General features: G+C 43.3%; 2 protein-coding genes across 5 annotated transcripts in view; one reads left to right on the forward strand and one right to left on the reverse strand.

Annotated features, from left to right (window-relative positions):
• LOC136678642 (microtubule-associated protein 1A-like) overlaps positions 1 to 12,892 on the forward strand; it is a 39,174-nt gene that overhangs the window by 13,671 nt on the left and 12,611 nt on the right. The window contains exons 1-3 of one of the 2 annotated variants that reach the window (XM_066656715.1): positions 3,405 to 3,426; positions 11,596 to 11,678; positions 11,810 to 11,950. Coding sequence is in view for 1 of the 2 variants with exons in the window: in XM_066656714.1 (XP_066512811.1) it covers positions 11,596 to 11,678; positions 11,810 to 11,950 (224 nt within the window). In the remaining variant the exon portion in view is untranslated. Of the gene's footprint in view, positions 1 to 3,404; positions 3,427 to 11,595; positions 11,679 to 11,809; positions 11,951 to 12,892 lie in introns of those variants that run through there. The other variant, XM_066656714.1, reaches the window with a different exon arrangement.
• Positions 6,759 to 12,892, reverse strand: part of LOC136678643 (inositol hexakisphosphate and diphosphoinositol-pentakisphosphate kinase 2-like) — a 54,003-nt gene continuing 47,869 nt past the window's right edge. For all 3 annotated transcript variants that reach the window (XM_066656718.1, XM_066656716.1, XM_066656717.1), the window contains 2 exons: positions 7,596 to 7,639; positions 6,759 to 6,945 (listed from right to left, as the gene is read on the reverse strand). In XM_066656718.1, coding sequence (XP_066512815.1) covers positions 6,870 to 6,945; positions 7,596 to 7,639 — 120 coding nt within the window. In that variant the 3' untranslated portion in view covers positions 6,759 to 6,869. The remainder of the gene's footprint in view (positions 6,946 to 7,595; positions 7,640 to 12,892) is intronic.

The raw sequence follows: 12,892 nt of genomic DNA on the forward strand, positions 1-12,892 counted from the left end.
AAATTGTCTTTCTTAACACACATAGCAGACAATAACCTCTGCTGACTGAGAGAGATACCTTTGTGTTTGTGTGTGTGTGTGTGTGTATGTGTGTGTGTCCCCTTCATGGTCAATAGAGTCAAAGAGGTTGATTAAAGATGGGGGAGCAGGTGGGGTCCTTCTTGTGATTCATTTGAAGAACCTCTCTCAAGTCTCCTGTCGTTACTGGAGCATGCAAGCGCCAGATTGAAGGGGATGAGTGCCCTCAGGCGCCATCCCTTTCAACTGTTTCTTCCCCTGGTTCCCCCTTCCTTTAATGTGAAATCATATCCCAAACCCCGATGGTGAAACCACACACTTCTTATCGATTGATTGATCGAGAGGAGGAGAAGCAGAAGCCCGGAGCTGAGTATGTTCTCCTCCACTGAGCAATACTTTAATATTAACATCTCAGCTGATGCTTTTGGAGCTCAGCCAATAAAGATGCTTACTCACGCAGCAGAAGTAACTGCTACCTTCACTTTTACAGTTAAAATGGATTTTAAATATAAATATCCTTCATTAGGAGATGCTTCTGGGGAGATTAGATATGAAATGATAGATCAGGAGTTCAAAACAATTACAGGTATGATTACAAGTATGAAATCATCATCAGTTGGGTCTTTAAGATACAGGAGAAAATGATACTGAACACTCGAATCAGATCTGAGTAGCTACACGGGTGTTTCTGCTCCTCATTCCACTATAACACGACTCAGTGGGTCTGAAAGGATGTGGAGCTGTCAGAAGAATTGTTTGACTGCCCCACACTGAAATGGTAGAGGTTTCTAACAAATGTACAGAGTAGGTGTTCTAATAATCTGGCCACTCAATGCAATGCAATGTCCTGGAATGTGGACCAAGTAAATATCATTATAGTCTTCTCCAATATTGATAGAGGAAAGACAGGCGAGGCTGGGTGGGTTTTAATGCACCCCTACGGACATCTGAGTCTAGCCCGGCAGCTGTAGGGTGGGGCTGACCAAATCTGACCCAGTAACCAAACTCCATCAGTATTCCTTCATAGCCCCAGTCTCACACACAGACAGATGAGGACAATCACATTAGATTCATGCTAACTGAACGTAGCTTATTCTTGACATGACAAATAGACAGTCATTGTAGATTCAAAACATGTCACGGTCCTGATACTATTCAATTTAAGAACCCGCAGGAGTTCAAAAAGATACCCAAAATTAGCACGGACAAAAATACACCTCGTTTTCAAGCGGGTGCTTCTCAAGTGCTTGCATCTGTTAGATCTCACCCAAAATGGTATTATCATAGGGTTATAAATAGCATCCCAGACAACTGTTTGAAGCAGCAGACTGAGTGCCACACCCGCACTGCCAGACAGGCCATATCCCCCTCCTCAGTTACTTCAGCTATTTCATCCTCTAATGACAAGCCTCCAGCTGCATCTGCTGCTAATATCCAAATTTACTTCCCATTATTTACAAATCACTGTGCATGTCTGGTGAGGGTGCTCTAGTGTGGTGTTGAAATGACAACAAGCAATGTCATGATTACTCTTCATAAGCAAATTCTAGATACCTTCAGGAGTAACAAAACTGATGTGCAGTGCTTAATGTGCTTAATGGTGTGCAGTAAAATATTAAATACAAATATTCTGAACTTCCGGGGCGACACGGTGCCGCAGCAGGTAGGTGTCGCAGTCACACATCTCCAGGGACCTGGAGGCTGTGGGTTCGATTCCTGCTCTGGGTGACTGTCTGTGATTAGTGTGGTGTGTTCTCCCTGTGTCCACGTGGGTTTCCTCTGGTTGACTGTCTGTGAGGAGTGTGGTGTGTTCTCCCTGTGTCCGCATGGGTTTCCTCCAGGTGACTGTCTGTGAGGAGTGTGGTGTGTTCTCCCTGTGTCTGCATGGGTTTCCTCCGGGTGACTGTCTGTGAGGAGTGTGGTGTGTTCTCCCTGTGTCCGCATGGGTTTCCTCCAGGTGACTGTCTGTGAGGAGTGTGGTGTGTTCTCCCTGTGTCCGCATGGGTTTCCTCCGGGTGACTGTCTGTACGGAGTGTGGTGTGTTCTCCCTGTGTCTGCATGGGTTTCCTCCGGGTGACTGTCTGTGAGGAGTGTGGTGTGTTCTCCCTGTGTCCGCATGGGTTTCCTCCAGGTGACTGTCTGTGAGGAGTGTGGTGTGTTCTCCCTGTGTCTGCATGGGTTTCCTCCGGGTGACTGTCTGTGAGGAGTGTGGTGTGTTCTCCCTGTGTCCGCATGGGTTTCCTCCAGGTGACTGTCTGTGAGGAGTGTGGTGTGTTCTCCCTGTGTCTGCATGGGTTTCCTCCGGGTGACTGTCTGTGAGGAGTGTGGTGTGTTCTCCCTGTGTCCGCGTGGGTTTCCTCCGGGTGATTGTCTGTGAGGAGTGTGGTGTGTTCTCCCTGTGTCCGCGTGGGTTTCCTCCAGGTGACTGTCTGTGAGGAGTGTGGTGTGTTCTCTCTGTGTCCGCGTGGGTTTCCTCCGGGCGACTGTCTGTGAGGAGGTGGTGTGTTCTCTCTGTGTCCGCGTGGGTTTCCTCCGGGTGACTGTCTGTGAGGAGTTGGTGTGTTCTCTCTGTGTCCACGTGGGTTTCTTCCGGGTGACTGTCTGTGAGGAGTGTGGTGTGTTCTCCCTGTGTCTGCGTGGGTTTCCTCCGGGTGACTGTCTGTGAGGAGTGTGGTGTGTTCTCCCTGTGTCTGCATGGGTTTCCTCCGGGTGACTGTCTGTGAGGAGTGTGGTGTGTTCTCCCTGTGTCTGCGTGGGTTTCCTCCGGGTGCTCCGGTTTCCTCCCACAGTCCAAAAACACACGTTGGTAGGTGGATTGGTGACTCAAAAAAAGTGTCCATAGGTGTGAGTGAATGTGTCTGTCTGTGTTGCCCCGTGAAGGACTGGCGCCCCCTCCAGGGTGTGTGCCTTGAGCCCAGTGATTCCAGGTAGGCTCTGGACCCACCGCGACCCTGAACTGGATAAGGGTTACAGATAATGAATGAATGAATGAATGAATGAATGAAGAAACAAAATGTGGATAAACAAAATGAATAAACTTCATTTACAGCAGAGGGGATCTTCAAGTCAGCCAAAGTAGTCAACTTCTGTAAAGGTAATATTCTATTCATTATATTAATTCAACCCAATATATTGTGACATCCCTACATGTGATTATTTGTGTTCTATCAACACTATTTGTAATAATATGTGTAATACGTGCCAATCTAGTCGACTGTGTACAAACCACGCCCCCCCACCCCCGCCTTTTTTCTCTATCGCTATTTCTCTCACATACCACACATACACACACACGTCCCGCCCACCCACTGCCCCTCTCGTGCACGCGCGCGCGTGTCCTGGCTGCCCGTGAGCGCGCTGGGCTTCACACACACACACATGCACGCGCCCTCCACATCCTCATCCGAGGTGAGTCTCTTGTGTTATTTCTGATAATGAAGCGATTCTTATTTTGATCTGGGGGTAACACGACGATGTATATCTGGAGACGGTGTCTCTGTCAGCGTTGTGTGTTGGTCAGGGATATTCACGTCAGACAGAGTGGAGGTTTAAATTAACGCGAGCTGATGTGAAACAGGCTGCATGATGACAGTGTGCACAGAATGTCGAGTCTTGTGCATGTGTGTCCAGAAGAGAGGCGATTTGTTGCATGCTGTAAAAGCTGGTGCTGAGAAATGCCTGTGATTTAAAAGAAAAAAAAGATGTCCAACAATGGCCTTAACCTCTTACATTGACTCTGACTGGTTTAAGTAGGTTTTAAAGGTTCACTACTTTCACTTTCCCAGGGCTGAGTGGCATGTTTGCACGTTTTCATTAATATTTTACAATCAGTTCAGAAGAACTAAAGCAGTGAGGTAATGGAGTCAATTAAAATAAAAAATATAAATGCAAATGCATATGGCACGTGTGTACTCCCTCATCCTGAAGACACTCTACTGCCAGTGCAGGTTTCTAAGGGTTGGGGATATTTGCAATGCATGGATGGCATGAGTTGTAAACACAGGCTGAGACGGAGCTGCCTTTGAGTTCGTTACGGGTTGCAGGGTTTGTTTTGTGGTTGAACTGTAACTCAGATCATTTACCTGTGCTTTGTGGCTTCATTCAAATCTGCACACTCTTGTCGTATAATACAGCGGAAGTATATTGGGCATTGCCCAGCTGACCCACTTTTTTATCCCTTCTTTGAAGACATCAGAGCTGAGTACATCAGCTCTCTCAGCTCATTTTCAGGCCTAGGGTGAGGTGCAAGATACTGAAATATTTCCTGATAGGTGATTATATGCAAAAATTGGTAGATTAAAATTTTTTCATGAGCATTTTGGTCTTAACATTGTTATATTTTTAGTACACCATAAAAGGTACACCACTGTTGTACCTTTAGTGACTTCTGCTGTACCTTTTTTTCTGAGAGTGTATCTAGAATTCCCAGTAAATGACCTAACACCGCTACTTCATTTGTGACCTGTTTATAAGGCTTTAACCTCATTATGCTATGTTGGGATTTCATCATATGACTCCATTATAGGTAATATGTCCTCCGCGCTGAGCTTGGTTTTGGATATGTCTTGGACATCCATCCATGCACCTATTCATTGTCTGTAACCCTTATCCAGTTCAGGGTCGCGGTGGGTCCAGAGCCTACCTGGAATCATTGGGCGCAAGGCGGGAATACACCCTGGAGGGGGCGCCAGTCCTTCTCAGGGCGACACACACGCACACATTCACTCACACACTCACACCTACGGACACTTTTGAGTCGCCAATCCACCTACCACCGTGTGTTTTTGGACCATGGGAGGAAACCGGAGCACCCGGAGGAAACCCACGCGTACACGGGGAGAACACACCACACTCCTCACAGACAGTCACTCGGAGGAAACCCACGCAGACACAGGGAGAACACACCACACTCCTCACAGACAGTCACCCAGAGGAAACCCACGCAGACACAGGGAGAACACACCAACTCCTCAGAGACAGTCACCCGGAGGAAACCCACGCAGACACAGGGAGAACACACCACACTCCTCACAGACAGTCACCCGGAGGAAACCCACGCAGACACAGGGAGAACACACCACACTCCTCACAGACAGTCACCCGGAGGAAACCCACGCAGACAGAGGGAGAACACACCACACTCCTCACAGACAGTCACTCGGAGCGGGAATCGAACCCACAATCTCCCGGTCCATGGAGCTGTGTGACTGCGACACCTACCTGCTGCACATGTCTTGGACATGTTAAGCAAATTAACTCATAAGCTTGGTTTGCTTACCTCAGCTGAACACCTCAGAAGAATGACCGACCCCCAGATGAGCACAAGCTGTTTCATAAAAACTCCTCCATGCTCAGCTGAGTATACTGAGCATTCATCTGTGGGAATGTTCACGAGGGTTATAAAACTATTATTGCTCACATAATAATGAATATGAGGTATATAGTATTCTTCTATAGGTTTACAAACTAGGTTTACAAACTTTGCATTCTGCTCTTCTAAAGTACATAAAAAATATTGGTTCAATTTATAAATCTAATCCAAACATCAGTCCAATATTAATATATTTTTTAAACAAATCTATGATGAATATTGAAATGCTTCTGATGTCATTGTTCATCGCTAGTTAAAATAAACAAAGAATGTGTTGCTAGACATAAACCTTTATAGTTTATAACTTTGAAAAGATTGAAATATATTACATCACAACTTTTTGTTTCATTTTATTAAAATAGGGCAGTGAAATGCCAAATAACAAATTTGTCTGAAAAGCCTCCCCAGTGTGTGTCCCAGTGTGATTTGTGTGTCCCTCTGTCCTTGAAGTCTATGAAAATTGTCTGTTGTTAGTTATTACAAAGAGGCTCAAGTGTGGGCATATCATATCCCAGTCAGTGCCCACTTCTGCTTCCTCTTGTTACTTATTTACCGTGCCTGAAAGAACATTAGTACAATTCTAGCCAGCGTTCAGCATTCATTTGCTTCAGCTGTTGGCTCTAATAGATCCATTGCAATGGAAAAAGAGCATAGCCAACAGTCCTGTTTGTCTTTCGTCATGTGTTCTGTCCCCTGCATCACTCCTGCTTGTTAACAAGCAATTTGATCAACCTAAAGTCATCACAAAGTGTTTGGAAGTGAGCTGAAGATGGTTCCTGAGTGGTGGTCAGAATTACATTGGTACGGATGCGATTATAAGGCCTTAACAGGATTAAAGAAAGAAGCCCCCACTGCTTACTAAAGAACCGGCTTTAGATAACTGTGTAAGAGTGGGACACACTCGCTCACACGTTTCCTCCAGCTCTTATCTTGTTTTTTTTATCTTCATGCAAGTTTTTTTTTTCTTGAGCTGTGGTGATGGACAGGAAGCAAATGAATTGATATAAAAAGCCTAAAAGCCTATTGCATTAAGAGAGAGAACATTGTGTAAAGAAGCTAATGTCCGTTAGCTTCCAAATACCATCAAAGTCATTACCCCATGTTAAAGTAATAGTTTATTAAATACATTCAGTTTTGAGAGAGATCACTAAATTAAGACAGGTTTCAACTCATAGTTTGTAGCGGTAAAAGACCAAAACCATTACCGTTAAACATTTATGTTGGCAGTGTAACAATGTCCTTAAAGTACATTTCTTCTGAAGAAATATTGTTCAAACTAAAGCATTCTCTATATAGAATATCAGTGTGTGCATGTATTTCTGTCATTAGAATGAGTTAACAACCTAGTTTGACTCAAGTGCAAGTTTAATAAGATGTTTTTACAAGATTATTTTCCAGTTTCCTGAACAATATTGCGCTAAAATTAGCAAACGTGCATATTCTCAGGACGTAACCTCTGAACTTCTGTCTTTAAATAATGTCATATATGCAGTGTGTAGATTACAGTAATGTGGCCTTTGGTACCTCCATCCACAAAAAGAAAAGATGTCTGCTGCCTGTGTGGGGAGAAAAAAACAATTAGCTAAGAGAGCTTACACTGCATGTTAGCAATGTTAGCCTCAAAGCTCCAGTGCAATACCAACCAAGTCCACACTTGAGTTAGCTCTAAATCTCCAAGGAGCTGTGAATTGTTCCAGAAATAAATTGCTCACATTTACAATTACAGAACTTCATAGACGTTATTAGCAAATCATTTATGATAGCCACAAAATAATAATGAATAAGTACTCTTAATTATCATCAGATGTCTTAATGATTCTTAGTGTTTTAAAGGGGAACTCGTAGAGATTTTTGTGATTAAGTGTTTGAAATTTAATTAAAGCCTTTGTGAGTGGTCTTGATGAAAATGGTTAATTGAAGAGTAAGTTACTTGTCAGATTTCTTTACACTGGTGTTGGTAGAGACCAAGGGTTGTGATTGTTACAGTGCAAAAAGTGTAATTTTAAGTAAGCTTAAAGTTGAGTTTGAGCTGAGAAAATATGGTTAAAAGCCCGTGAAAGGCGTGGTATGTTCTCCCTGTGCCTGTGTGGGTTTCCACAAGCTAAAAGCACATGTTGGTAGGTGGATTGGTTGTGCTTCACTGTATATATGTGTGAGTGTTTGAGTGACTTGAGTGTGTGATACCTTGTCCAGGGTGTGTTCTTACCTTGTTCCCAATGATTCCAGGTGGGCTCCAATCCCACCACGATCCTGAACAGAATGAATTGGTTAGAGAAAATGAATGAATGGCATAAATATACCTACATATACATATTTTATGTAATACATTTCTGTGGGGAGGCTTTAAGGACACTTCAGGAAGTTGGTTACTCTCACCATTATTTGTTTAAGTTGTTTTTCTACAATTAGGAATTTCACATCAAAACAGTGGGAGTCATTTTGCATATATCTTAGTTATGTAACTATGCAACATTTGAAAAATCTCTTCCTATATTTTCACTAAATTATGTGTATAAAGTCACTGTAATCGATTGCGAAGCTTTTTGAAGTCCAATCTTAACAACTGTGAGACTACTGCTATTGGCAGACTGAGTTGGATTTAGCCCTGCATTTGTGGTTTACTTTTCCACTCACAGCCAACACAGTTTCTTCATTCCTTTCTCTTCAGCAATTTGCTCTCTAGAATATTCAGCACAGAATCAGGTTTCTGTGAAGGGCATTGAGCTGTTTTTATCAAACAGATGTAGAATATTTCCAGAGTGTTTTATCTGTGGAACAGACTCCATCAAGGCTCAGTAAAAAGGGAGGACTGTCAACTGTCTCAGGTTTGCCCTCTTTGGCATATAATTAAAATCCAAATGGCACTGTCTGCTAAGACTACGATCTGAGATTCATTCATTCATTCGTTCATCTACCCCAGGCCCTGTGGCCTAAATCCCTCTCCATGTTTAACCAAGACATACAGTCCTTCCGTTACACTTTCAGTGAAAATCCAGCACAAACTTGAGCTTAGTTGAAGTGCATGTTCCTTTGTCCTATCACAACCCACAGCTTTGCCAGTAAAAATCAATCTTTTTTTTCATCTGTTCTAATCCACTGGGGAAAAACGTGCAGTGGAGCAGAAGTTTAAATGACCCGAGCTCCAGGTTAACTGTCAGCTTCAGTACAGTACGCCTGCGGGAGGAGTGTAATCCTCTGTGCAGAAGGGAAGAGCCGTGTGCTGTAATGTGTTTTGGTTGCATTGTCAGCATGGTCACATGCTAATGTGGGTCTTTAGGTCTACATGGCTTCTCTGGAGACAGGAATCTATATTTAAAGTAATGTGTGTACGCAAACAACTGAACCGTGCTGTATGTGTTTTTTATACACATTATGGTGATGTTTGTCATTGCAGTGATAAATTATGTTAATGTGCTTTTTGGAGCACATTATAACATCGTTGTCCAATTAAAAGCACGAGAAGGACAAAACCTTCTTAACTTTCAATGGAAATTTAATTCCAAGACATGTCTATTGGTCTATTCATCATGAAATATTGTGTTCAAATTATGTATTTAATTAAAACTCCACAAAAATAGAGATGCATGTTTTTAACTGGGCATCGATGATATGTAGGCGTGGGTTTCCTCCGGGTGACTGTCTGTGAGGAGTGTGGTGTGTTCTCCCTGTGTCTGTGTGGGTTTTCTCCGGGTGACTGTCTGTGAGGAGTGTGGTGTGTTCTCCCTGTGTCTGCGTGGGTTTCCTCCGGGTGACTGTCTGTGAGGAGTGTGGTGTGTTCTCCCTGTGTCGGCGTGGGTTTCCTCCGGGCGACTGTCTGTGAGGAGTGTGGTGTGTTCTCCCTGTGTCCGCGTGGGTTTCCTCCGGGTGACTGTCTGTGAGGAATGTGGTGTGTTCTCCCTGTGTCCGCGTGGGTTTCCTCCGGGTGACTGTCTGTGAGGACTGTGGTGTGTTCTCCCTGTGTCTGCGTGGGCTTCCTCCGGGTGACTGTCTGTGAGGAGTGTGGTGTGTTCTCCCTGTGTATGCGTGGGTTTCCTCCGGGTGACTGTCTGTGAGGAGTGTGGTGTGTTCTCCCTGTGTCTGCGTGGGTTTCCTCCGGGCGACTGTCTGTGAGGAGTGTGGTGTGTTCTCCCTGTGTCTGCGTGGGTTTCCTCCGGGTGACTGTCTGTACGGAGTGTGGTGTGTTCTCCCTGTGTCCGCGTGGGTTTCCTCCGGGTGACTGTCTGTGAGGACTGTGGTGTGTTCTCCCTGTGTCTGCGTGGGTTTCCTCCGGGTGACTGTCTGTGAGGAGTGTGGTGTGTTCTCCCTGTGTCTGCGTGGGTTTCCTCCGGGTGACTGTCTGTGAGGAGTGTGGTGTGTTCTCCCTGTGTCTGCGTGGGTTTCCTCCGGGTGACTGTCTGTGAGGAGTGTGGTGTGTTCTCCCTGTGTCTGCGTGGGTTTTCTCCGGGTGACTGTCTGTGAGGAGTGTGGTGTGTTCTCCCTGTGTCTGCGTGGGTTTCCTCCAGGTGACTGTCTGTGAGGAGTGTGGTGTGTTCTTACTGTGTGCTTACAGATAATGAATGAATGAATGTTATTTTATTCTTAACTGTTGTATCCTTGCTCGTTCAGGTTGAAATCATACAGAGTGTGATTAGCCCATACTTTAGCCCAGAATGACTATTATAGTGTGGTACAAGGCAGGGTAACCAACCAGGACATGGGTCATATTTATGTAAGAATTATAGATAAGGTTACCATTAAATCACCATTTAATTGTTCAGGGGGAAGCAAGGCTGGAAGTAATGCATCCTATAAACCATCCTGATTCTTATGTTGTTCTGTGTGTAATCACGTGCTGATCTGCTGTAAGGTGACTTTGGCTGGTGTTAGGCCTCAGCCTGAATGTGCAATGTCATTGGGGACTCTCTTGTCTCTTTTGACCCCTTATACCATTATCCATTATCTACTCCCCATTTCTCCTCCAAAGCACACGTGAAGGTCATATCAACATTTCCACAGCCTCAGAACACAGCATTTTTTAAGTTATTTTATTATTACTTTTTTAATTGTAAGGTTAATAAAGTGGCCTCTAAATCTGGTCATTTTTGAGGCTGATATGCACGTGAGCTTAGTGAAATGTCAGATTAATGTGGAACTTATGTACCATTCTCCCTCAAGGGGACTTCTCTTTTGGGAAAGTACACCCAACAGAAATGAAGCAATTAAATGCTTATCTGTTGGCAGTACTCAAAGGACGCTGTCTTTCACATTTTCAGTAGTGCACTGAAGTACTAACTGTGATATGACAGAGTGCCTCTTGTCTTCACTGATGTGAATTAATTGCACTTGATGACCGGACTATTTCAAATATATATCTTGGGATGTTTTATCTTGAGTAAACTAACTTCATCTAAACCACTCATACCCTGTTCTATTTTACCCAGCAACACACACTGCTCTGAAATGCTAATTATGTGAGGTTTTACAAGCTCATGTATGTTAAGCTCCTGCGGGAGTGAGAAAAGCCCTAGCAAATCATCTGCCTTTTATTTAAGACCCAGTGGCCATGCTCCTCCCTGACTGCAGTGGAAATTACCCACACCCTATGGAAAAAGCTGCCATGTGTCTGTAGCTTTTACGCAGCCAATGAGAGATGACTGCTTAATATAGCATGATGCTGCACCTGGATATCTCTGCGTGATGCTCCTGCTCTCTTGCAATGCCTTGCATTTTCATATGCAGTGGAGGGGAGGGCCGTTTTTTCTTCCCTCCCCCATCCCTCACACAGAAATGCTGCAATGCGTCGCGCAGCTCCAAGACTGGGTCAGTGTAACGCGGCTGGCGGCAGTTGCTCGCTCGCCATCTCCATGGCAACAGCCAATAGATTTGCATGCAGCAGCTTTGCAAAATTGTTTTGGTTGCTTGGAATTTAACAGGCCTGGGAGATTAAGGAGGTCTTGCACATTGGCGCTGCAATAAATACCAAGTGTGATTCACAATAGAAATGAAGTCTGTAGGAGTGATGTTTGCGTACAGATCTTACTGTAATCTTTATCATTAAAAATTCGACTACAAGCTTGTTATATGACGTAGTTTGAATATATATCTTTCTAGGTTTCGTGTGTCTTTGCGGTCTTGCATCAATTGTGTGTTCAACACAAGCCATGTACCCATATAATCTCTGTGATATTTATTTTACAGTTATAACAACTCCCTTCTCCCATCTGCAGGACAAAGACTTCTGCAATACAAGAGTGATGTCCTTGAGACAGTTGTGTTGGTGAATCCATCTGAGAACAATATCGCAATAGAGGTAATAGAAGTGGTTCATATACAGCTTCAGTCTTGGCGAGTACAGAGTTAAAATGTTTATATTGCTGAGTCGCAGGCCTTTAAATAATAAATGCTTAAAACTGCAGTCATCGTTTTTATCCTCTCTAACAGATCAGAACCCTGCTCTGTGACTCCGCCAGACACAAGCTATTGGTTCTATGTGGTCAGAGCTCTGACCAAGGTGGTGACATCATCCTTCAAAGTGGTGTCTTTGGCTGGAAGAACTTTTCTGATATCATCACAAGTCAAAGAGTAAGCATGTATGCTTTTACACAAATTTTGAACTCCTTAAACCCTGAATGACTGGATATATATAGAGTACTGTGCAGAAATCTTAGGCACCTACATGAGTAAGCGTGGTCCTTACATAAAGTTATATATAATCACAGTAAATACAACAAAATTATAATATAAAACATATAAGAAATATTAGATCATTAGGTTTCCATAAAGTAGTGGGTGAGAGTGAGTTTGAAGAACAATGTTTTGTTCAAATGCTCCTTGATTTGCATGAATTTGTTAAATCCACAGCACACATTATTCATTCATTCATTCATTCATTATCTGTAAGCGCTTATCCAATTCAGGGTCGCGGTGGGTCCAGAGCCTACCTGGAATCATTGGGCGCGAGGCGGGAATTCACCCTGGAGGGGGCGCCAGTCCTTCACAGGGCAACACAGACTACCTGCTGCGCCACCGTGCCGCCCCCACATTATTTAAAATCATTATTTATTCACCGCTAAAACTAGGTAATGGATGATAACCTCAAATAATACGGAGTCCAAGAGGAGAGATTTGGAAAAAGTTAAACAACAATTTCACACACAGAGGATCACACTGGAATAATGTTATTGGGTTTTATTCTATTGTTGGGTGTTATTTGTTGTTTGTTTGTTTGTTTTTTAGCAAATAAACACTTACTGTTCAGATAAATAGCTTTTTAAATGTCATAATCTCTGGTTCCTATAACTTTTGCACAGTACTGCTGTATGTATATATATATATATATACGAATTAATATACGAATTAATAATGAATTAATTTTGTGTGTGTGTATATATATATATATATATATATATATACACTCAAAGTTAATTCATTATTAATTCGTCATTAACTCATTAATTCCCACTTTGATTTGCTTTTAGTAAAAGAAAAGTGTAACTTTGTAACTTTTTGTTCATTAAAAATGTA

This window comes from Hoplias malabaricus, chromosome Y (assembly GCF_029633855.1).
Source record: "Hoplias malabaricus isolate fHopMal1 chromosome Y, fHopMal1.hap1, whole genome shotgun sequence".
Lineage (NCBI taxonomy): Eukaryota > Metazoa > Chordata > Actinopteri > Characiformes > Erythrinidae > Hoplias > Hoplias malabaricus.